The sequence below is a fragment of the Eublepharis macularius genome, chromosome 9 (genome assembly GCF_028583425.1).
Source record: "Eublepharis macularius isolate TG4126 chromosome 9, MPM_Emac_v1.0, whole genome shotgun sequence".
Taxonomy (NCBI): domain Eukaryota; kingdom Metazoa; phylum Chordata; class Lepidosauria; order Squamata; family Eublepharidae; genus Eublepharis; species Eublepharis macularius.
In genome coordinates this window covers 29804023-29829514 of record NC_072798.1, presented here as the reverse complement: position 1 = coordinate 29829514, position 25492 = coordinate 29804023, and the positions used below count along the sequence as shown (strand labels likewise).

Genomic DNA, 25492 nt, shown 5'->3' with positions numbered 1-25492 from the left:
TTGTGTAGAACATGTTTATTTTTAAAATAAATACCATGCAATAAGCCCCACATCATTCTCAACATCTGACATCAATGACATTTTTTAAAGCCCCTCCCCAAGGGAAACTTATGACAAAATCCCATTCTCATGCATGCACTGGAAGTTGCTTTATGATCTCTTGGGGTTTGAAAACTGAGCCCTAGAGTGTACTAGAGTTTAAAGTAGAACGTCCAGTTTGATGTTTTTGAGACTGTGATTTTCTATTTGCATGTTAAATTTGAAAGGAATTATTCTAACTATAGAAGTGAGTCACACAAAGACTCAAAGGAGCTGTGTTCAAAATTCATTTGTAGACGTCTAATTCTAACTCTAGGAACTGTGTGCAATGTTTTTCACAGTGAGCCTTTATGTTAGTAATTTGGAGGGAAGGACGATCCTTCCAAAACATGCATTCAGAAATGAAAGTTTGATGGGATATTTCCTAGTCAGCTCCAATTACAAGATTAAATTCAGTTTCTAAATGCAAGCTATTAGCAATCAGTTTCAATACTCTATGCTTTCTGTGAGATTTTCATTATTTCCACCCTTCCATTTTGAGGGTTACTGGAGATCTTATTGGACAGCATCCATCCTGAGTTAAATATTTTTCCTATTAATTTCCATGGAAGAGACGTAAAATAGTAAAGAGTCCAGTAGCACCTTTAAGACTAACCAACTTTATTGTAGCATAAGCTTTTAAGAACTACAGCTCTCTTTGTCAGATGCATGGAGGGTATGGAGAAACTCCAGAGATATATAGGTGGTGAGGGGAGGAAGGAGAGGGTGCTGGGAGTGAGGGTCATGTAAATGTAAATCAGTTACAAAAAGTCATGAAAGAGGTGGAGTGCACAATCCAGGCTGGGTGTGACCCCTCCCCTCCATAATCTGAATGGAATGCCTGAAGGCAGTTACTTCTGGTAACCATTCATAGTCTCTAGTCAATCCAAGTCTGACTGAGTCAAATTTACATATGAATTCCAATTCAGCAGCTTCCAGTTGGATTTTGTTTTTGAAATGTTTCTGTTGAAATATGGTGACCTTTAAGTCCTTGATGGAATGTCCTGGTAGATTAATTCTGAATGTTTCTGGATATTGCCATTTTTAAAGTCAAATTTGTGTCATTTATTCTTTTGTGCAGAGGCTGGCTGGTTTATCCTATGTACAGAGCAGATGGGCATTATTGGTATATGAGGGTATATATCGTATTGGAGGATGAGCAGCTGTAAAAGCCAGAGATTGTGTCGTTGACACGATTGGGTCCTGTAATAGTATTTTCTGGGTAGATACATGGGCAGAGTTGGCATCTGGGTCTGTTGCAGGGTCTGGTACTGTGTTGGTGACTCTATTAGCTGGTTCATGGTTGTTAGTGAGATATGAAGAGAGGAAAGAGATGTGAGCATGTGCTTAAATCAATAGGGACATAACAGTGTTTAACATATTTTAGATCTTTCCCATGATGGGCAAAGTGATAGAAAGAGCCAGGACAAATTAAGGGAGGAAGGCATCTTTAATTAGAGCTTTTGTTTACAGTTAAAGTAGGGACATCCAAAACGACCAGGCTATGTAGCCTTCTGACATCAGTTTCAGGTTTGGGAATATGTGAAGGGTATATACCATGTAATCTGCCTTGAGTGTCAGTAAGAAAGGTGGGCTATAAATAATGTAAATAAATGAATTAAATTAATATGAATTGAAATTGTTAGATAGATGGGAGCAGCATGGGACCAGATAACTCTCCCTGAAAGGGTGGAGGGCTTTGCTTTTAATATATTTGTTTCTCCTGGAACTGACCAACTGCTGGAAATTCAGTCTGTAGCAGGCAGCTCAGTTTCCAGCAGCATCAATCAATATTTCTTTCTTTTTTTAAAAAATGTTGCTTTTTAGGGGTATGAAACTTGCAAAATGCTGTGTTCATTACCACCCTCAGTTCTTTCGACCTGCTTGATGAGTGTGGATTTCGTCATGTCAGTTTCTTTCTGGAGATCAGCATTCAGTGACGGGAGATGGACTGCAACGCTTTTCTCATACTGGAATTGTCATCTACATGATCACATCTTTGAAGTACCGATATAGCACTGTGGATGACACTTAACAATCTAATGACACTTCTGTTCCACAGTTAACATTTCAAATTTCTGCACATTCACCCATCTATTGCAGCTGTTTGTAATGATAGCAAAAAAGAACTGATAATTTAGAAAGAAATAACATACATGAAACATTAGAAATAAAATATGTTATTTCCCACTCGTTGTCTTTAGCTATCTTTTTATACAACCCAGCTTGCACTTAAAAATTACAAAATGTCAGTGGTTCTCTCCACAATTTCTAATTTTCCTCTGTGATGAAGAGCAAAGGTTGTGTTCGGTTAAAGTATTTTGAAATACCCAAATCTTGATTCCAGGCTCAAAGGGACTTGCAGAAAATACTGATGGACCACATAATACTATTGAGCTGTTTGTTGAATTCCATAACTCTCAAACATCATCCCAGCCCCGAGTCAACTGTATATTTGTTTATTTTATAAGTTATTTTTCACTGTCCAGATGATTTATGGCAAATGCCAGTAGCTTTAAAAACATAAAGACAGTAATACTAAAATAAAGTTTTTAAAAATTGGAACAAAAATGTACAGAAACCCCTTTACTCCATCCTGCTTGATAGTTAATAGCTTAATAAATCTCTACGTAACGTATCTAGAACATATTCATCAAGAAAAGCTCTAGGAGTTAGCTCTCCTTCTGCAGAAAATGGGTTTAACAAGTTTCATAGCATCAGCAACCTGCCAAGCAAACCATCACGCTGAATTATATCAATCTGACACGGATACGGAGCCTGGAATGGTGACAAGGAGAAACCGAAGATTCAGCACTACGGACAGCAGCCCGTCATAGGAACAGAGAAGGAAATGGAATGAAGTCTTGAGTCCTCGAGAGAGATGCCTATTGGGATCTCGAGATAATGGTCTTGACTCCTTCTTGGAGAAAATGTATTGTATTCAAGTGTGCCCACGCCCAGAGAATGATAGGAATAGCAATATACTCCGTGTGTATTATGGATTGTGGTGATTATGAATAGTATGGGTGATAGCAGGATAGAAGTGGAATTGAGATCAATCGATAAATTACTTGGTATAGAGGATAGGTACATTATTAAATTATTCAAATTATGTTTTGATTTTGAAAGTAAATGAATTTATTGTAAATGAATTAACTGTAAATGAATTTATAGAGGAAATGACATGATGTATGATGTAGGATACGATGCTGAGTTTTGAAATGTTTAGTTCAGCCTATAAAGTTTTGAGAAGCATATAAAATATTTTTAATTAAAAAAAATAGCAATATACTCTATGACTTCCCACTTTTCCAGCCCTTAAAAAAATACATGTTAAATATTAAATCCTTTCTGCCTTTTCTATTTATTTCCCGGACAAATTACATAGTTATCAGGCATTTTTCATCCGGTTTGTTTCTTTATGATACTAGTGTGTTCACTATACACCTTTAAAAAACAAAAATAGTATTTTAGCAGACTATTGCTAAACATAAATCATGAATATAACATGAACAAACTGGGAAATGTCAACAACCTTGTTCTAATCAAGGAGGCAAGTTAGAAAATGTTTGCTAATACTAAACTTTCATGAATGGCTCTTGATGGATCCTGTAAATCACAGATGGTGTTAGAGAAAATGAAGGGACAGCCTTAGAATCCATTTCCTCCTTCCAGAGGAGTTAGCCGTGTAGTAGAAAAATAGTGAAGAGTCCAGTAGCACCTTTAAAACTAACCAACTTTATTGTAGTGTAAGCTTTCAAGAGCCACAGCTCTCTTCATCAGATGCATCCGATGAAGAGAGCTGTGGCTCTCGAAAGCTTATGCTACAATAAAGTTGGTTAATTTTAAAGGTGCTACTGGATTCTTTACTATTTCCTTCCTCCTTTTAAGTCTTTTTTGTCCTAAATTTTGTTCTGGTGCTTGGAATTCCATTTGCGCTCTTACTTTCAGGAGATTCTAAAACCAACCCCAGGAAGCGTAGGTTCTTTCGGGGGACAAATGCCGCAGCGGTCCTCCTTTCCCCTCCCAAATGAAATTGCACTAGCAGAGAGAACTCGGGGGACAATCCTCTGCAGGTCTATTCAGAAGTAAGCCCCATTTTACTCAATGGGGTTACTTCCAGGAAACTGTTCTTAGGATCCAAGCTCGGTGAGTCCCAGAAGAATGTAACCAATGCACCTAACCAAACCAAACGGAAAGGATGGGCGGGTCGTGTGATCGGGCTATTCAGAACTGTTAATCCGCGTTCGAAACCAAGCTTTAGTTGAAGCAAAGATCCAGCGGGCTCCTTTGCAAAAGCCATGCCCTGCCGTCCAAATGCAGGGTTTAGAGATTTTTTCATACAACAGTTCGTGCAAAGGGACATTTTTATATTAAACTGCTTAGCTTTTTAAATATCTAATTACCAGACACACAAGGAAGCTTTGACTCTCGAAAGCTCATACCCTGGAAATCTCGTTGGTCTTTAGGGTGCTCCTGGACCCGAATCTTGCTCTTCTACTACAGACCAACAGGGCTGCCCATCTGAAACTATTTCCAGGGATAAGCATTTTACATGGACACGCAGACTTCCGCTTAATAATAAGCATTTCATGTGGTCAGAGTGCTTTAGTTCTTACAACAGCCCTGCAAAGTTACCCTTATTATTCGCATATTGTTCACATATTTCGAAACAGGAGAAATGAGCGGAGGCTGCAGGGAGGCTGGCCCAAGACCATCGAGTAGGAAAAGCCCGGTTCCAGACGGGAGATTTCGCTACACCTGGCTTTGATAGTCCCAGCTCGCTTTGATAGTCGCGGGCCTTTTTTGCTCAGCGATGTTTGCCTCATTTGGCCTCACACCTCTTCAGGTTTTCTTCCGAATTCCGGAGGATTAATTCCCGCTTCAGATTTCAATACGGTGTTTCAAGGGTTCTCTCCCGAGTTTTCTGCCCGGCCAAAAAAAGGCCTTAATATCAGGATGCAAGGCAGAAAAGGCCATGAGGGCACGGAAGACATTCGTTCATTCATTCATTGCTCGCCTTTCTCGCTGAGACTCAAGGCGAATTACAAAAGATAATGCAATCAGTCCGCATAAGAAATCGTAAACACTGCAGCAGGACTCTGTTTGCAAAATTAGAAAACAATATGAACAGAAGATCCAGAGGAGTTAGCCGTGTTAGTCTGTAGTAGCAAAATAGTAAAGAGTCCAGTAGCACCTTTAAGACTAACCAGCTTTACTGTGGCATGAGCTTTCGAGAACCACAGTTCTCTTCGTCAGATGCATCTAACGAATAAGCTTTCAAGAACCACAGATGCATCTGACGAAGAGAGCTGTGGTTCTCGAAAGCTTGTGCTACAGTAAAGCTGGTTAGTCTTAAAAGTGCTACTGGACTCTTTACTAATGTGAACAAAGAGCAGCAGAAGACATGGCATACCATAAACAGCGCTGACAATGGAAAGCTTCTAATTCAAAGGATAGCGCTATCCATACCCAGCCCATTTTGTGACGATTGCCAATCTAGCCCAGGAGACACTGAGTTAAACTCAACACAATTTATTGTATTTCAGTTAATTTGCAGTGCGGCTTCCCCCGCCTCCAATGTTTACTTTCAAGCAAACGAGTTTCAGAAATCGTCCTGTTAACTTCGAGACATCCAGTATCCTCCATCAGAAAAGGGGAAGGAAGGTTTAAAGCAACCGCTCTCAAGTGATTAAAATTACTTTAAACCGGATAAGCTCCCGGAGAGATCGGAGAGCCGCTTTGGAAGCCTACAGTAAACTGCGCTATGAGGAGCAATCCTTGTGTCCGAAGAGGGGAGCTTTGACTCTCGAAAGCTCAATACTACAATTCTGCTCTTCTACTGCAGACCAACAGGGCTACCCACCCAAACTATCCTCATAGATGTTGCAGCCCCCGCCCGGGAGCATCTAGCAAGTCTCCGGGCTCTTCTTCAGCCGGGGCTTAAAGGACTTCTCCTCCGCCACAAGTGACTTTGTCTGGTCCCAGGAGACTGGATGCCTTTCGAGCCCGGGGCCCGCAGAGTCACGTGCCTGGGTTAGGAGCGACTATTGAAACTGACCAGGCTGGCCTCATCCCTCTCCCAAGCGCTGGGTGCGGGAGCCCCAAAGGTCCTAGCGCCCCCTTTCCTGTTCTTCTCCCAGCCAGTAGCTGAAGAGATCGGTGAAGCTGGGCTCGGCCTGCCGCTGCTCTCCCCGACGGCGCCTCTGGTCTGAAGCGCCCAGCCAGGTGAAGCCTCTGCCTCCTTCGCAGCCAGGCCTCGAGACGGCAAGACTGAAGATCGACCAGGGACCCTAAAGAGGAGAATCCGCCTGCCATGGAGCCGTCGAACAAACCCCCGAAACCTTCCGCCGAAGGAGAGGACGGCAGAGCCACGCTGGTCCTGACTTTCGCTCTCCGCAATGGGAGGAAGACCGGCACCTCCAGGGCGGCCAAAGTGTTCGAGGTACAACCTGCTGCGCGCCTGAGGTTTTGTCGTCGACTGTGCTCTCAGCAGAGACCGAGGATGGAGCAGGATTCCGTTCTTCACTCTGTGAGCCCTTCTGGAGGGACCAGATGTTCGAGACCTTGTTATGGGAGGGATCCTCCAGGACAGAGTTCCTTTCCTATGGCAGCCGTCTGCTCTTTCATCAACAGTCTTAATTGCTGGCAGCCTGAAGTAACAGTGTCGTGTGTGGGTCCCAGCCCATTATTTGGACGTTGTTGCTATTGTTCAGAGTGCAGTAATTCCCATCAAGTCAAAGCCAAAATGAAATATTTGATTAGAAGAAGCATCTTTCTGAAAAGCTCCGACTCTCGAAAGGAGCTTTGACTAAAAAAGTACATAAAATTTGAAGTTTAATAAAAATGTTGAGATGGCCATAACAGTGTACACCCCATGTTATTTCTGTGTTTGTAACACAGGGCATCTCCTGTATGGGCTATATTTATTGCTCTGAGTATCTGGCTGGGTCCCTTACAGTGCACTCCTAAGCAGAGTTACTCCAGTCTAAAGCCGTTGATTTCAGTGGGCTTGGACTGGAGTAACTCTGCTTAGGATTTCTCTGTATGTTGTGAAATGTGAGACCTGGCCCTAGACTGCTTATTCCAGGTTATTGGTGAAGGTATTTCACTATTATTTTTATTATTTTTATTTTGTTTCTTGTCATTGTGCAGTGCAGTGGTCATCACAGTTGGAAAAATTGTGTGTGTGTGTGTGTGTGAATGTCTGTGTATTTTTAAAAATATACAAATATGCATATGCTTGTTTTACAGATGTTTGAAACTAAGATCCATCACCTTGAAAGCAGAGCAGCTAAAATATCCAAGAATACTGATGATGATGACCTTGAGTGTTTCGTGAAATGTGAGGTTCTGAGCTCTGAGGTCAGCAGCCTTGTGAATGCCTTAAAGAGGGTGGCAGAGAATGTAAAATCCAACAAAGAAGAAAGAGGTGTGTAATCTGCAAAATGTCTGCTTTCCCCAGTGGATGAAACTTGCTTTTAAAAAACCAAAAACTTGAAGATCTTCATTCCTGTTCTTCCACATAACACACTAGAAGCTGAGCTCAAGTTCCAAATTAGAAAATTCACTTGGAAATAAATATTCAGTCAAGAAAAATGAATGTCAACCTTTTAGAAAGTCAAATATCGGGTCTGAAGAATGATTTACTCGAATGCCCACAATAGTACTTATACCTGTGCCTTCCTATGGTTTTGCTTTTAGTCTACCAACTTAAGGAACAGATATCAATGTGGCCTTAGGAAGGTGTGCAGGACCAATTACTTGTCTAATTGAAACTTTGAATCTTGAGCGCAATTAGCCTGCAGGCAGAGATTTCTGAACCCATGAACCATTTTATTCCAGGAGAGTGGTGGTGGGGAGTTGCGTACAAAAGAAACATCCAACAATAGGTACAATGAATGAGTAACTCTAAACAGCTCACTCTGTAGCTCACACCTTTGAGCATCTCAGTAGCCAAAGCAGAGGGTGGGCAGCCTTTGCTCTACTTGCAACTCTCTACACAGCTGCAAGCCAGAAAATAACATTTACAATCAAGCACAGAAATTGCCAACTCAGTCCAGCCAAACTTCATATTTTTATAGAAGGCTTTGTGGATTACTGGTTAAAAATATGATTTATCTATCAGGAGAGCTGTGTTGGCGTACCATTTTTATCTGTTTCTTCAACCAAACACATCAATATTTGCTCAGTGAATGTGGAACAGTGGTTTGAAGGCAATGACGTTTTACCTGTACACTCGGTGGTTTACTTGTTGCCTTAAGTTCTGCTATGCATTGATAACATAGATCTGATTACCTCTTGCACCAAAGTGAGAAGTCATGGACTAGGCTTGAAGAAACATCAGTTTAAAGTATCTAATGGTAAAACCTGTGCATGAATGGCCTATCACTGTATCTCCATCTAATAAGCTCCTGTACAATCCTTGTTGAACATGCATGTTCAATGTACTCACAGTCTGCTCTCCAACAGCCTTGTGGTTCCCAAAAAAGATACGAGACCTTGACAACTGCCATCACCTGATCACCAAATATGACCCTGATTTGGATCATGAACACCCGGTGAGTTCTGAATGCCCTTTTCAGATGGTTTAGGTCTGAAGATAAGTCAGCCCACATAAAGTACCAGGCAAATAATGATCTATAATTAAGCTTCTTTTAGGTTATGATCCAACTGAAGCCAGTTGTGTTGTTGTGCCTTTCCCATGAATCCTCATATGAAAATGTAAATTGTAAGCTCCTCAGAACAGAGACCCTTCTCCCCTCCCCATGCTTTCTTATGTTGTTCTGTAAAGTATCCATGTACTTCGATGGTTCTGTATACATATATTAAAGTATTGATGATAATAATAATGTAACAGCAACAAATAGGGAACTGAAACAAATCCACTTGCCCAGTGGCTTTCATCACTTCAACTATCTCCTCTTTTGAGTACTTCTGCTGTATGTTGAGAGATTCTGGCAGGCATCATGAAATCCAGCCCCAAACCCTAAAATAATCCAGATTGTAAATTAAAATTTTTAGATATTGAATTTCAAAACTTAAACCTCATTTTCACAGTCACTAAGATTTGGATTGAGTGTTGTGGCCAGGTACTGGGCTGAAGCTTTATTTGCTTCTTTCTGGCTTTAGGGATTCACTGATCCAGAATACAGGAAGCGGAGAGCCTTCATTGCTGACTTGGCCTTTAACTTCAGACAGTAAGTGCAGCGGACAGACTGGGACATTAAAATGCCCCCGGAAACAACAGGCAAGCCCATGCCCATCATCAGCAGAGATGGACTGGCCGTTTAACTTACAAGGAAATGTCCACATGGGGCACTGCCTTAGGGAGCCAAGCCCTGGCAACTCTGCTCAAGCCCAGGGACCAGTTGGCCCAGACCTCCCATCAGCAATGGCAGTTGGTGTCAGCTCAGCACTGCACTGTTTCCCTTTGGGAGGATGATGTAGTGGGTGAGCTAATGCCCATTGTCGGCCCTGCAGTGCTGATTTGTAGCACATCAGGGGCCACTCAGCCTGACTTGCTCCAGGGCTGTTTTCACTTCACTCCTGAAGGTCAGTGCTGCCGGCCAGGTCCAAACCAAGTGGCTCTTGCAGGACTTTGAGCATTGCTAGGACCCAACTCAGTTTCTGACTCTGGCCTGATGCCTCAGCTTGAGCATCATGGATAAAACTGAGCTGCTTAGTTGCTTGCTAGCTGACATTCCCAGCCCTTCTGCTTGCTTAGTCAATATTTGTTTCATCTCCAAGCTACCAGTAGCCTGAAGGATTCTTCCTAACATGTTGTCTGTGGCATGTAAATTTATTTCAATCCAGTATGCTCTCTACTCTTTTACAGAGGTGACCCCTTACCCAGAGTCGAATATACTGCCCAAGAAACTGCTACATGGTAAGGATATGATTTTGCATGGTATCAGAATAGCCCATCAGCTATCAAAGCACACAGCAAAGCTGGAAGTGTAAAATATCTTCTCAGTTCCTGTACTTATTTGGCACTTGTGCTTCTAATAATGCACATCTGTTTTGAAAATGGCATGTGAAACTTTTGCATCACTTGTGTTCGGTGTGTAATGAAAACCAACCCATGCATTCTGTAAAACACATAAACCACGGACTGGAGACTGTTACCACCATCATCAGGCTTGACAAATATGTGGGCTGCAAGAATAAGGCTTCCCCCTATCTCAGAGGCAACCTATAGGGCAGGCATAGGCATTTCTTTGTCTGAAAGTAGTTACATCTCTGGACAACTGTTGGCTTGTGTGCTAGCCAGGCAAAACTGTTTCCCAAAGGGGATCTTTTTATAGTCTTGGCATGGGAAATAATACTTCCAGGGAGAAAAGAATTGGTCATGAAACAGTATGTACATTTTATGATACTTTATTGATTCATGAGCTTAACAAGAGTTTCTTCCCATCAGCCACCTTGAAAAGCTCCCATAACCCACTGGTTTCCCCATTCCAGGAAGAAATTTCAGTAATAAATTTTAATTGCTACTGGTTCTATGCAATACATATAGCTATAATCCTATAGCTACACAATTATGATACCATGATCTTACCAATAATGAAGAGAGGGAGAGAGAGAGAGAGAGAGAGAGAGAGAGAGAGAGTAGCCTTGTGGAGAATCCTCAAGTCAGCAAGTTCTGGCTTCCTCAAGAAGGGTTGGAGAAGGTACCTGCAAAGGAAGTAAGGTATACACACCACACGAGGAAGTGAAGCGTGTACCTACTAGGGATGAATTTTACCTGATTCTGTGAAATTCAGCATTAGCAAAATCAAATTCGGTATTCCCGAACTCATGTTTCCCAGATTAATTCTGGTAAATTTGGTAAACTTCAGTAACCACAGCTGGGCTATTCAGTATCACCAAAATCAAATTCGGTATTTCCGAACTCAAGTCTCCCAGATTAATTCTGGTAAATCTGGTAAACTTCAGTAACCACATCTGGGCTATTCCTTTGCTGTTCCTTTGTCAAATTCTATGGATAAATAGGCCATGCATAGTGACATTTAACTAGGTTCCTGCCAACCTGTGCTCTCCCTTGGAGCCAGGCCAGGCAGATTAGAAATAGATTTTTTGTCATAGGCTTACCTGTAGATTGGGGTTCAGGGACAGCTTGATTCCTGAAGAGGAATGCACATGCTTGCTAGTGGAGTGCCGCATATCTAAATAAGGCCTTTAAAAAAGATCTGTATGTCTATCTCCAGGTTTAGGACCACAAAGCAAGCTTTCAGAGTAGGTAGGTAGCTTTTTTAAAAAAAGACTCTGATTTTTGGCTTGGTGCTTTGGGTGGGTGAGTTTGTCATTTAACAGTTTAATAGGGATCCTTAATAGTTAATGTAGTTCCAAGGGATAGAAAAATGAGTGAAAGGAGACCAAAGAGGAGCTCTGGGAGAAGGGTGAGGGATAAAACTAGAGGGATGGAGAGGAGGAGGCTCTCCTCCAAACTGAGAAGAGGAGGCCCACTCCGGTGCAGTTGCCATTCACCAGGTTGGCTTCTGGTGAAAACAAGAGGGTTCTCAAGGACCTTTTTCTTGCGGCAGCTGCAGGAGCACCATCCCCACCACAAGTCCTCTGCAACAGGGCATCACATCCCGGCTGCAGCCTCTCACCGAGAAGGAGTGCGACCTACTCATTAAGGGCACCTTCACCAAGCGGGCTGAGAACCTCACCAGTGCAAGAAGTGCCCTCTCTTTGCAAATGCAGTGTAGGCGGGCCAAGAGGCCTGTCAGTAGAGGGGATGTGGGAGGGGCCAGCTCTGCTTCCGCCCTGCCCCTTCTCAGCAGGCTCCCCCCCACAGCCAGTGCCAGGATGTCCATGGAGATGGAGATACTCTACCATGCCCTCCATCCCTCTGGGAACATGAGGCTCATGAGCCAGGATTCAGCAAAGGCAATAGTCAGGGACTACCTTGCAGAGCCCTGCTGAGCTACTGGGCCAAGAAGGAGGCTTCTCTCATGCCCTCCGACGAGTGTGGAGAGTGAGTGCATCTTTTCTCATGCCAACAACATTATCAGCTCACATCACACTCACCTGCTCCCCTGGAGAGTTGAGAAACCGGTCTTCCTGAAGGTCAACATGCCACTCTTTGATTTCCCAACTCTTGACCTTGTGGCCTGCATTCTTTGGTAGTCTATGAAGGTAGGGGAAAACATTCTTCCCGAGACATAAAAGTTAGGTGGAAAACCATCAGGAGAAGGACAGTTGATTCAGTTGGTACAACAAACACACACTCCAATTTGGACCCCTCCCACACACACACACTGCAAAACCACCAGCGCATATTAACATAGATTCATGTAGCTAATTGAGAAAAGAGGCCCCAGAACTGTTGTTCTCTTGCCACTGGAAAAGGAAGAGTTGGAGAGATGTTAGGAAAAGTAGACAATGACACACCGTGAGTCGCAGAGGGAAACCCACAGAAACACCCAAACGAAGCTACAGAATACTGGTGTGTAATATAATGTATGTAAAGTGTTGTTCTAATCTTAACTTTCCTCATTGCAGGGATTGGAGGGATGGTGGGTGATGAAAGGCTGCTGCCGCCTGCTCTTCCTAGAGGCCCTGAACCAGTGAGGGTAGCTGCAATCTCACTTTCAGCCTGAGGCCAACTGGGTGGGATCCATCTTATACAACTGAGCTTGCTGTTACCTTGTGCTTGTGGCTTGTTTTGGTTCTATTCTGTGGTGTTCCCCCACTGGCTAAACCCAGTGCCTGTCTGCTGTGAATTACAATGATTTTGTTAAGCTGCAAGAGTGTCCCTTTGATTTGGCTTGAGGGATCCTCTGGTGTGAAGGTCCCCTTGCTTCACTTTGCTTCTGGGGAATTCCATTCCCTTGCTTCATTTTGCTTTTAGTTGCAAGACTGTCCCTTGCTTCAATTTGGTTTGGGTGATTCTCTAGTGTGATGTTGGTGCTCATAGGGAACAATGGAGAATGGCTGGTCAGCCTAGTCAGAGGATGCTGGAGTTTGGGAAGGCATCAGTTTAGTTCTGTTGGGCTTCCCCAGGGACGAGCTTGCATTTGGGAGTGTGGCTTAGCTGTGACATCCTTGACCTGTGTGTATGTGCCCCTGGGAAAGAACTTGGAAAAGTTCTCATCATTGGGAACAATGGAGAGTGGCCGGTCAACCTTTCAGGGGGTGCTGGGCTTTTCAGGAGGTGGGCATCAGTTTGGTTCTGTTAGACTGTCTGGTGTGGAGCTTTCAATTGGGTGTGCCTCTGGCCATGGCAGCCTTGGTACATGTGTTTCCGCAGAGAAAGTCAGCTGGGACTTTCCCCCCACAATAGAAACATATGGAGTGGCTGGGGACACCTTGTTCAGGGGCCCACAGAATTGGACCCTGGGGTCCAATCTACTTGAAACTTGGGAGTCTTTAGAGGACAGTCAGGAGTAGCTCCCCTGAAAATCTGGTGAAATTTGGTGGATTGGCAAAATTCCACCACCAGCCTCCTAGATAGCCCCCAGATTATTTTACTCATAGGGGATAATGGAGATTAGAGAGTAGGGAGCACTTTCTTTGGGGGGGGATGAAATGGAGCCCCAGGGTCCCCTCTTTATTAAACTTGGGTGGTCATTAGAGGAGTCAGTCCCCTGCAAATTTGGTGAAATTTGGTCAAAAAATATCTCCCCAGCAATTGGATGAACCCAAATTGAGTTTCCCATAGGAAACAATGGCCGAATTTTACTGAATTTGCTCTGTATTACTGAACCAAACTAGACAATCAATTCAGTATTCAGGGAATGCTGAATTTTTTCTCCAGTTCAATAAACTGAACTGAATTTAACTATTTTTTTTCCTGTGCACATCTCTAGTACCTACAACCATCTCCTTACTTCCCATTGGCAGACCACTCTATTCTTATACTCTAAATTGTGGGCCCACCTCTATGGTCTTAGGATTAATGGACCAATCACAAAACTCCAAGTCTCCGAACCACATGACCATAAGATCATCTTTGGATGTTCACCAACTTGTTGTCTGAGGGTTGTTTGGGCCCCCAAAGTCCCATTTCATGTGCCAAGTCAAGTCAAAGAGTCCTGGTCTTAAAGTAGGTCATAGAAATAGTTGATTCAGAACTATTGCTGAACCTTGGTCTAACACAAGCTCAAAATGGCTTCTTGAAGGAGCCATTTTAAGGCATACAAAAAGTGCAAGATATCCCTAATAGCCCCTATCCCAGACGGTACTTCTTTAAGTTCTCTGAACTAAATTTACTGAATAATGAAACAGATAAACATTGACAGAGACCATAATCATAGGTAGGATGGCTATAAAGTATGAAAATCTTGTAGGCACGGAAGGGAGAGCGTGTTCTCGTATACAATCTTCCATCCAAAAACAGTTACTCTCCCACACAGCTTTTGAATATCTCTTTCTGAAATTTGAGACTAATTCTGGAGAACTCTCTAGAAATTCTGCTGCAGTTCTTCTAACTCTTAGCTCTATCTCAGTCCACCAATATTACATCACCTTAACCATAAAGCCTTACAAAATAGGATTTTATTACTTTAAAGATAGAATTTAAAGTAAAGGGGATTCCACCCCCACCCCACCTCCACCACTCTGCAGCTTGGGTTTAAAACATCTCTGTGTAATTATGAAATTTTCCTTTGGCAGGCCTCCCAGCTTAGCTCTACCCAAACCCCACCATTAATGATTAATCACTGTAGTTTTTGATTCTTCATAGCCTGTTCCTAAACATACATGTATAGTAAATATAGTGTATCATCACAATTAAGTTTATTTTCTGGTTTGCTCACCTTCCTCCTCTTCCTCAAACTCACTTAGGAAAATATATATGTTTAAATCACAAGGATAACAAAGCATTTTCATTGCTCAAAGAGCACCCCATTCTAAATCGATCTGATTCCAAGTCAGCATTTCAGCTGGGATGCTGTGACATGAGTTCACAGAGTAAATGTGCTAACCAAACATCTCCGGATCGATTGGCTCCTGGTCCTGACACGAGATTGCAGCACTGCCTCCCTGTGTACAGTGTCAGGCCCAACTGAGAGCCTTCCGGATAGGTCTCAACAGCCAGCCAGCCAGCCAGCCTGCAAAGTATGTTCTGACAATTCTGATTTCATTTATACATTGGGCTATTCTCCATGGTCTAACACACCTTAGCAGTTGAGCACACCATGTGACTATAATGTACAAGGTACAGATGTTAGAGGCACAGATCCCTCAGCTTAGCCTTCTGTGAGACATGTGTTGGAAGCACTGCGATTCTTTTCCATGAGAAGTAAAAAGGGGGAGAAGTACAAAGCAATGTTGTGGGCTGACTGCCTTCCCTTCTTGCCTCAGCAATGCCTGGAAAGCTTCCAGGAGCTTTGCAGTTCCCTTCGTCAGCTTCTGGAGTCCTGTCCCAATCGCCTTCCTTCCCTCAGCAAGGCCTGATCTACACAGGCATCAGAATGAGATGACAGTTTTGACCGGGTAGACTAGACTGTATCATGTACATGGATACACATGAAGCCTTTTATTGGATCACATCCTTGGGCATCAAAGTCAGTAGTGTCTACATAGATTGGCAGTAGCTCTTCAGGGTTTCAGGCAAGGCTCTTTTGTCTCACCTGCTGCCTGGTCTTTCCAACTGAAGATGCCAGGGGATTGAACCTGGGACCTTCTGCATATCGAGCAGATGCTCTACCACTCAGCCAAAACTCAGTCAAATTTATCATTTTTTTAAACTGTGAAAACTCCTAGTACCTACACCACCTCCTTACTTCCCATAGGTAGACCCCTCTATTCTTATAGTCTAAATTGTGAGTCCACATCTCACAATTTAATGGACCAGTCACAAAACTCCATGTCCTCTCTATATCTGAGCCACATGACCCCAACTTCATCTTTAGGTTTTTACCAACTTGTTCTCCAAATAACACATTGGCACTTGACGTAAATTCTTTACATGGATATTCCCCTTTTCTTGGAAAACACACAAATCCCTTGTACCTCAAAAGTCCTATTTCATGTGCCACATCAAGTCAAAAAGTCCCAGTCTCAAACCAGGTCATAGAAATAGTTGATTCAAAACTATTGCTGAACCTTGATCTAGCACAAGCTCAAAATGGCTTCTTGCAGGAGCCATTTTAGGCATCCAAAATATGCAAGCGATCCCTAATAGCCACTATCCCAGAAGGCACTTCTTTAAGTTCTCTGAACTAAATACACTGCATAGTGAAACAGATAGACAAACAAACAAACATTGATAGAGACCATAATCATAGGAAGGATGATATGATGGAATGCAATTTCAAGAAAGATTTCCACAGTGCTGTACTCAGACATGGAAGGAAAGGAGTTATAAACTGCCTGGAATGAGCTTGATTTGTCTGCTGTCCCTTCTCTGATTGGCTAGTTAGAATCAGCTTCAGGATGATGGTGCTAACAGGATTTTGAGCTCAGTTAGGAGTTGAGAGAGTGGAGTGTGTGAGAGAGTATAACAAGGAGGGTCAGACAGATACCCCTCTAAAGTGAGAGAAAACAGGTGCTGTAACTGTAACATTTGCATTTTGAGGAATAATTCTAGTAAAGAAATTCCAAGTATCAAAGCCAACACAAGCTGAAACTCGTTTATACGGCCAAGATAGAACTGGGTGTGCGTTTGTGGCAAAGAGTGAGTGGACAGTAAGTGAAGACTCTCATTCAAGCCAAAAGAATAGGATTATGTCTTCTTAGGTGTAGAAGAATAATTCCTGTCCAGTGTCTAAAAAGGAGTTTCGGCTCTAAGGAGGACCCTGGGTCTGTTGTGAAGAAGAAACTTTGCTGAACTAATATCTGGAAACCTAAGTTTAAAAGGGGGACTCTGTGAAGAAACATCATTACTGAAACAAAAGTATTGAACCAAACACCTCTCATTAATAAGAACAATGAACATAGAAACTAAATGTAAAGAAAACTGTTTTGCCAGAAACTTAGAGAGTATTCTGTTCTGCCAGCAAGTTTTACTTCGGCAGTTTCATTCCATGACTGTCCTTTTTCCATCCCTACCTGTACAAAAAAGTTTGTTCCTTTTGAACATTATTCAGCCCCCCAGTGCCATTTTTTACACATAAGAAGAGGGCTCCTGCTTTCCCCCCATCACATGTCTAGGCTGGACTGAAAGCCAGAAATATAACTGCTTCTCAGGGTGGGACACAAAGAACTTTAACTAGAGACATGCTACATGAGGCTGCTCAGCCAAAGCAGGCAGTTAGATTTTGACAGGAAAATATGTCTCATAGTGGGGGGAGTGAAGAGGGGGTATCAGTCATAGATGGCTATAAAGTATGAAAATCTTGTAGGCACAGAAGGGAGAACATGTTCTGTTAAACAAACTCAGATTCCATTCAAAAACAGTTACTATCCTACCCAGCTTTTGGCTATCTCTTTCTGAAATCTCAGACATCAGAAGGAGAAATCTCTACTAATTCTACTGTTCAGTTCTTCTAGCTCTTAGCTTTATCTCAGTCCACCAATATTACATCACCTTAACCATAAAGCCTTACAAAATAGGATTTTATTACTTTAAAGATAGAATTTAATGTAAAAGGGATTCCAACTCTCACCCCCACCCATGTTCTGTGGCTTGGGCTTAAAACATCTATGTGTTAATTATGAAATGTTCTTTTGGCAGCCCTCCTGGCCTAGCTGCTTTCTACGCAGACCCTATCATTAATGATTAATCACTGAAGTTTGTGATGTTTCATAGTCTGTTCCTAAACATACATGTATAGTAAATATAGTGAATTGTCAAAATTAAGTTTGTTTTCCGGTTTGCTCACTTTCCTCCTCTTCTTCAACTCATTTAGGAAAATATATATGTTTAAATCACAAGGAAAACAAAGCATTTTATTGCTCAAAGAGCACCCCGTTCTAAATTGATCTGATTCCAAGTCAGCATTTCAACTGAGACACTGTGACATGAGTTTACAGAATAGACATGGGCACGAAACTGGAAAAGCCCGAAACTAGAGTTTCATGTTTCGTCGCGATCTATGAATTGTGAATCATGAAACTTCATGAAATTGACATTTGCCGAAATGATTCGTTAGTTTCATGATTCGTCAGAACCCGGGGCATTCCAACGGCCCCCTTCATACCTGGAGATGCCAAACTTGCAGGGAGACTTCAACAGGACCTCCTTCCCTCACCCTCCCAGTTTGCAACATGTTGATCGGGAAGGGTGGAAAGGGAAGTGCTGCCAGAGTGCATGACTGAAACAGGGACCGGGAGTTGCTGGATCAGAGGAGGATTGGTTGTGGTGGAGCTGGGCTGGGAAGACAGAGTGAGGGGTGGGGTGGAGGAAAAAAGGCACCCTCACCCAAAGACCTTCCCACAGCAAAGCCAAGAGCTGGAAATAAGAGGCTTCTTTCAGTCTCTTTAAAGCAGCAGCAGCCAAAAGCGCAATCCCAAATCCTTCCACACACTCTCCCACTTCAATCCCAGCCAAATGCTGACGTAGATCAGAAGAGGAGGTCTGTGGTTGGCTGACAGACCTGCCTAACAGGGTTTGTAGGGGTGAGATTGGTGTGCCCATGGCTACAGAAGGTCCACCTCCTTGGTTGCCTAGGGGATTGACCCCTCCCCCAACTTTTGGCTGTATAGGGCAGAATGGAAGCTCTCCAGATGGCTAGGAGAGCTGACAATCAAGGGTAAGTGGGCTATGATTGGGGTTTCCAATGGCAACAAAGGGTCTGGACCCATTGTTGTCTAGAGAATCAATGGATCGGCGCCAGCCTGTCTGCAATTATGAATCATTCACAAAGCTAACGAAGCAGGCCAAAAAGTCATGAATTTCATGATAATTTTGTAATAACTGCACCGTCACAAAATGCTGTTTCGCGACACACGAAATGGCCCGTTTTGTGATGAAATTTGCTTCATATTTCGATTCGTGTTCATGTCTATTACAGAATAAATGTACTAACCAAACATTTCCCGATCAATTGGCTCCTGGCACTTAATTGCAGCACTGTCTCCCTGTGTACAGTGTCAGGCCAGTTGAGAGCCTTCCTGATAGGTCTCAATAGCCAGCAACCAAGCAGGCAACGTATGTTCTGACAATTACTCTGTGGTCTAACACAGCTTTGCAGTTCAGCACATCATGTGACTATAATGTACAAGCTATAAGGCACAGATCCTTCAGCTTAAAGTTTTGTGTGGCTGATTGTCATGTTAGAAACCCTGTGATTCTTTGCATGAGAGGTAAAAAGGGCAGGGAGGGGAGTACAAAGCAATGTTGTGGGCTGACTGCCTTCCCTTCTTGCCTCAGCAATGCCTGGAAAGCTTCCAGGAACTTTGCAGTTCCCTTCGTCAGCTTCTGGCGTCCTGTCCCAATCGCCTTCCTTCCCTCAGCAAGGCCTGATCTACACAGGCATCAGAATGAGATGACAGTTTTGACCGGGTAGACTAGACTGTATCATGTACATGGATACACATGAAGCCTTTTATTGGATCACATCCTTGGGCATCAAAGTCAGTAGTGTCTACATAGATTGGCAGTAGCTCTCCAGGGTTTCAGGCAAGGCTCTTTTGTCTCACCTGCTGCCTGGTCTTTCCAACTGAAGATGCCAGGGGATTGAAACTGGGACCTTCTGCATATCGAGCAGATGTTCTACCACTCAGCCAAAACCTCTGCAGGATGGAGTCCTCAGTTAAACACCTCTGTAAATTGAAAACTAGCAGAGGAAGGGGAGGGATTCAAATGTTTCTCTTTGATATGGTATTAAAAAAATTTTTTAGAGATCTTTTCAAATAGTTAACATTTAAAAGGCACCACCACTCCATTCCCTGAAGTGGTGCAGTCCGTCTACCGCCTCAAAATTCCATTGTCTCATTCTGTCACACACAGAGACCTGAACTGAACACCTTTTCAACTCTGCTCTTCATGTCCTCTCCCCTTGAGGTCATTGCCCACCAGATGCAACACTCTATCATCAAGCAAACAGCATTTCTTGCTGATTCCTCCTTTGCTAGCCACAACAGCGGATTGCTACTTCTCAGGGAGGGACCATTATTTATTTGTTGGTTGGTTTGTTCATTGTTTTCTAACATTTCTATGCCATCTTTCCAACCTATTTAGAATCTCCAAAGACAATGAAAACCATTAAAACAAGCTTTTAAAATGCATATTATAAAGCAATTAAGAATAATCATTAAACACAAACACACATAGCCAATGAAATATGTAAACAAGGAGGGTCTGTAAGGGAATGCTGAACAAAATGGCTAAGTCTTCACCCACAGGCAAACAACGATTGAAGGGGACAAACAAATCTCCTGGGGGAGGGAATACCATAACTTTCATACCCAACCAAGAAAAACAATTTTCAAGTTGGCACCCATCTAGCCTCAGATGGCAAGGATACCCAAACAAGGGCTTGTGAAGAAGATCAGAGAGGCTGGGTAGGCCCATATGAAAGTAGGCGGGTTTTAAGGTATGCTAATCTGAAGCCATATTGGGCTTTAAAGGCCAATACCATCTCCTTGAAAGGAGATTGGAAGCAGACTGGGAATCAGTAGGTGGAACAAGACTGGAGTGATATAGTCTCTGTGACCCACTCCAGTCCATATTCTGGCTGCAGCATTCAGTACCAGCTATAGCTTTCAGGCAGTCTTCAAGGGCAGCCCCACAGAGACAGCATTGCAGCAGTCTAATCTAGACATTACCAGGGCTTGCACTACAGTGGTAAGATCCTTTTTGTTGAGGAAAATCTGAAGTTGACTCACCAGCCAAAGTTGGTGAAAGGCACCTCTGGCCACTGCTGCCACCTGTTTATTCAATAGGAGTTCCAGGTCCAACAGCACCCCCAAGCTAAGAAACTGCTCCTATTAGGAAGTGCATCTCCATCTAGGACAGGGCTTTCCTTGCATCAGCAGCACCTCTCTTTTGTCAGGGTTAAGTTTCAGTTTATTAGCCTTCATCCATATCAAAAGTGCCTCTAGGCACTACTTCACTGTTTCTACAGATTCCCTGGGATCTGTTGGAAACACAAGATAGTGCTGAATATCATCCACATATTGGGGAGAACCCAGCCCAAATCTCCAGATAACCTCATTCAGCAGTTTCATATAGTTGTTAAAAAGCATGGGGGACAAATGGAACCTTACAGGTTACCATAGGCCAAGAGCCAAGCAGCAGTCCCTCTGCACTACCTACTTGAAACCTGCTTCCAGGTAGGACTGAAACCACTGCAGGCCAGTGACTCCCAGTCCAACCCCCAAAGGTGTTCCAGAAGAATACCATAATTGATACTACTGAAAGCCACTGAGACGCCCGATAGGACCAACAGGGTTGCACTCAGGGCTGGTGCCAGGGTTTCTGGTGCCAGAGGCAAGATACCTACTTGCCCCCCCCCCCGCTAACCAACTTGATATTGTAGGATTAAAAATGATGAATTTTAAATACATCTCCAAAATTATACCTTTTCCAGCTTTTCCAGCCTGCTGTCAGTATTCTTGGTGATTGGGAGCAGCAGCGGCTTAGCGTGGTCGGGGCTCCCAGGGCAGGAGCTGGCAACTCTTACTCCATGCCCTGCATGATGACATCACTTGTGACATCATTGCGCAGGAGCATCCCACTCACCTGAGGCGAGCGGCAGCGGCAAAGGCACAGGGAGGCAGCCCGCTTTCCCACTCACCTGCCCGCTCACTGCCATGTTGCCTGAGTGCCCAGTTCACCGGGAGCCGAGCTGAGGCAGGCGGCAGCGGCAAAGGGGTGGAGAGGCGAGATGGGATGTGGCCCGCTTCCAGGTCGGGGGAGGGGTCGTTGGAGGCCGGCACAGAGCCTCCTTCAGAGTTCAGCACTCCATGGATGTGCTGGGCCTGGTTGCACTCCTCAACCCCCCCTTTCTATTTATTCATGTCTCCTGGATTCAGAGGTTTCTTTAAGAGTAGGTGCACTACCGCTTGTTTCAAGGCAAGGATGAACACCCCTTCTGTCAAGGAGACATTCACTGTCCCTTGGAACCAGTGAGCTATCTCACCCCCAGCAGATTTAAGCAACCAGGAGGGGTGAGGGACATATAAGCAGATGTGAGGCCTCCAGCTTCCTAGAATCCTGTCCACAGCCTCAGACTGAATAAATTGAAAATTATTCCATATAACTGGATGAGCTGGCACCCTGGAAACATTTGCCCTGCCATTACTGATGGAGAGTCCATATTGGTACAACTGTGAGAGATTTTATCCACAAAGAGTTGAACCAACTGGTCACCTAGCAATCTACCCCCTTCCACTGGCCAGGTCTCAATAAGCCCCTGATCATCCAGACAAGTTCTGCAGGCCTAAACTCTGTGGACGCAGCCTTGGCAAAGAAGTATGGTTTCTTCACCATGACCACTGATGCAAGAATAGACTTTATTCTAACTCATGTCTTGTTGGATTTGTCTTAAGTCTTTCTCCGCTGTTGCTGTATCTTATATTTTCATATCCTTCAGCCCTTTAGGAAACTAAGGGGCTGCCCGTGCTTTTAGACCGGAGAGACGGTGCCTAGAAGTGATCGTGTCAATGGTCTGAATCATCTCCTCTTTCCATAGCTCAACCAGGGCATCAACAGGCAGGGCCGGCCTGCCCATTGAGGCCGACCCAGCAGCCGCCTCAGGGCGCTAAGGTGCTGGAGGGGCATCAGCCTAGGGGCAGGGGCGCATGCCACAGAGCTGCCACTGCCACCACCGGCCAGGAGCACATGCTGGGGCAGCGTGGGGTAGCTGAGCGGGCAGCCTCCCATTCAGTTGCTCTGTGGGCCAGGCTCAGCCAGTGGCCAGGGCAGCTGGCTGTGCCTGGCCCACAGAGCAACTGAACGGGAGGGCTGGAAGCCCCTCCCCCCCCGTGCGCACCAGCCCTGCATGAAGACATCACATGCGGTGACGTCATCACGCAGCCCAGCTGCCTCAGGTGCCGGCGACACTGGATCCAGCCCTGTCAACCGGAGTGCCACTGCCAACCATCTCAATAGGAAAATCCTAGGAGGCCATTGGAAAGAGGGACGCAGTCCAGGCTTCCCTTGTTGGCCACCCTTGTCTTAAGCACTAACAGGGATGTTATACAAACTAATCCATGTAGGTATGTACAACCTTTCTTAAGTGCCTTTAAAGCAGTTTGTGCTTTTGAAGGAGGTTGAGGTGAGAGAGTCCTTTCCTGGTTCCGTGACTGAGTCCTAAGGGTGGCCAAATCCAAATTGCTGGGCAAAAGAGCTCTTTTTATACATTTTTTTGTCTGTTGGATCATTGGGATTTGAATTTGGAAGGTGATTTTTTAAAAACATTGTCATTTATACCCTGCTTTTATCCCAAATGGGGGACCCCAAACAGCTTAGTCACTCTCCTCTCCCCCCCACCCCTGTGAGCAAAATGCAGCTGAGTGTGTGTGAGTGGCCCAAGGTTACCCAGTGAGCTTCCTTGGCAGTGCAGGGATTTGAACCTGGGTCTCTCAGATGTTAATCTGAAATACTAACCACTACACTGCACTGGCAGAGCTATGAGGGGCTGCTGAGAGTCAGCGGAGTATGTAAGGAACTTGACTGCATTAAAGCAAAAAGACAACGGACTGGCTTAGGAGGTGGTAGCAACTGGTTGAGTCTGTGTCTTGCTTTTCTGGGCAAGGCAGGACACCTGCCTTCATTCCTGATGCAACTGAGTAGTTTACTACTCTGGACAGAGAGTGCATCTTTCACAGCTATCAGATGGGTGAGTTAAAGCATCCAAGACAAGCCCTTAATGATAAGTGCCTTAGGGTGCTCTTGGATTTGGCTGGCATTTTATTTCCCTTCCATGTATGGCTAGTTTTAAAGTTCTCTTTAATAGCAGAGAATATGCTTTCAGCAAATAGGAGAGGGACCCTGGTGGCCATTTTACCTTGTCTGATACATCAGAGGTACAAGATTCCATGTTTGGGGCCTTCAGGCTGATTTATTGGCTGCGAGGGGCAGGGGAACTTCTGGGCAACAAGGGGGTATGCATGTATGTATGTATGTATGTATGTATGTATGTATGTATGTATGTATGTATGTATGTATGTATGTACGTATGAAATGTTTATGCCGCCTTTCCAGAGACATACTTGAGGTGGCTCACAAAATAAAAACAATGCAATAAAAATCATAGAAACATCAATATCAGAATTTTCAGTACAAAGATAAGGCATACAGATTAGAATATGTACAGCCTTGGTAAAAAAGATCTTATTCCCTAACCCTGCTTTCCAGCTGCCTGGAATGTGTTTGTCCTTTCAGACCAAGAATCTCCAGACACAGGTCTACAGTTAGAATGTTTAAATTATAAAATGCCTACCTGAAGTAGGTCCTGAATAAATACATTTTAAAAATTCATTTTCTGAGAGCCACATTGCAGTAGTGCACTGTATCACAAAACCTGCCTAAGAGGTAGAATTGAGGATGAAATACCTTGCACTTTTTACATCCTTCTGTTTTCTATACTTTTCCGGTGGATATTCCTTCCAGCCAGGCAAGGGTCTCCTGTCTTGGTCTCCTGAACTTTTCCTGACTGCTTGGTGGAAGCTGTCCAAGGCTCGTGCAATTTAGACATTACTAACAATAGCCACTATTGGAAGCCTGCGTCTTTGTTTCTCAGCCCATAGCTTTGAATGCTACGCCCATGCTTGCTAAGCCTCAACATTTATCTAAAACAGAGACAGCCATTGTGGGATCCTGGCTATCACCCTTCCTAGCAACACTTCAGCAGCAAAAGAAATAAGAAATACAATACCCAAACAGGAAAAGGTCATTTGCCTCGGTCAGCATTTCCAAGAATGATCTCAATTTTCATAAAACAATGTTTACAAACGTGTTAGAACCCCAGAGGTGAATTAAAAAACCAAAAACAAAAAAGCAAAACCACTTTCCACAAGGCTCTCTGCCATTGTATGATTACTTGTTTCCTTTCCAAGAGCTAAATAGGTGGGTCCTTTTTAAAAGGGAGAGAATGAAAGACTCTTTCTAAGGCAATAATCATAAAATGCAAAAGAGAGGTCAAAAATCATTCCTAAAGTGTGCATCAGAAAGAAAACAGTTTCATATTTTGTGCTATTTTAGAAATCTGAAGCTGACTACTTCAAATTATTTTTTCAAGGGCTAAATACTTCCAGTGAATGAAACTTAGGTTGTGGAGCATTTTTGCATTGTGAATGGGATACACTATCCCATAGATTTTTCACTTCAGTAATAAACATATTAAGGACTTCAAAGCATGTCCAGTGGAAGTGTAATTTTAAGCTTAGTAAACCCAAACCAAAACCATTCACTCAAGTCTCTTTGTCCTGTGTTCAGGGTTGCCAGGTGTCCAGTTTTCCCCTGGATAGTCTGTTTTTTTCTCTAACTGTCTGGGGAATATAGAATCAAACTGTGGAAGTAAAATGAAATGTGTACTTTTAAAATGCAGGATATGTAGCACACTTTTATGAACTG

The 25492-nt window shown here is 43.7% G+C and overlaps 1 protein-coding gene across 1 annotated transcript in view; it reads left to right on the top strand.

The window, feature by feature from the left end:
* The first annotated feature begins 6394 nt into the window (after window positions 1-6394).
* The window catches only part of LOC129335831 (tyrosine 3-monooxygenase-like), a 36516-nt gene continuing 17418 nt past the window's right edge, over window positions 6395-25492 (top strand). The window contains exons 1-5 of the mRNA XM_054988646.1: window positions 6395-6523; window positions 7333-7510; window positions 8551-8639; window positions 9211-9278; window positions 9917-9967. Of these exons, the coding sequence (XP_054844621.1) occupies window positions 6395-6523; window positions 7333-7510; window positions 8551-8639; window positions 9211-9278; window positions 9917-9967 (515 nt within the window). The remainder of the gene's footprint in view (window positions 6524-7332; window positions 7511-8550; window positions 8640-9210; window positions 9279-9916; window positions 9968-25492) is intronic.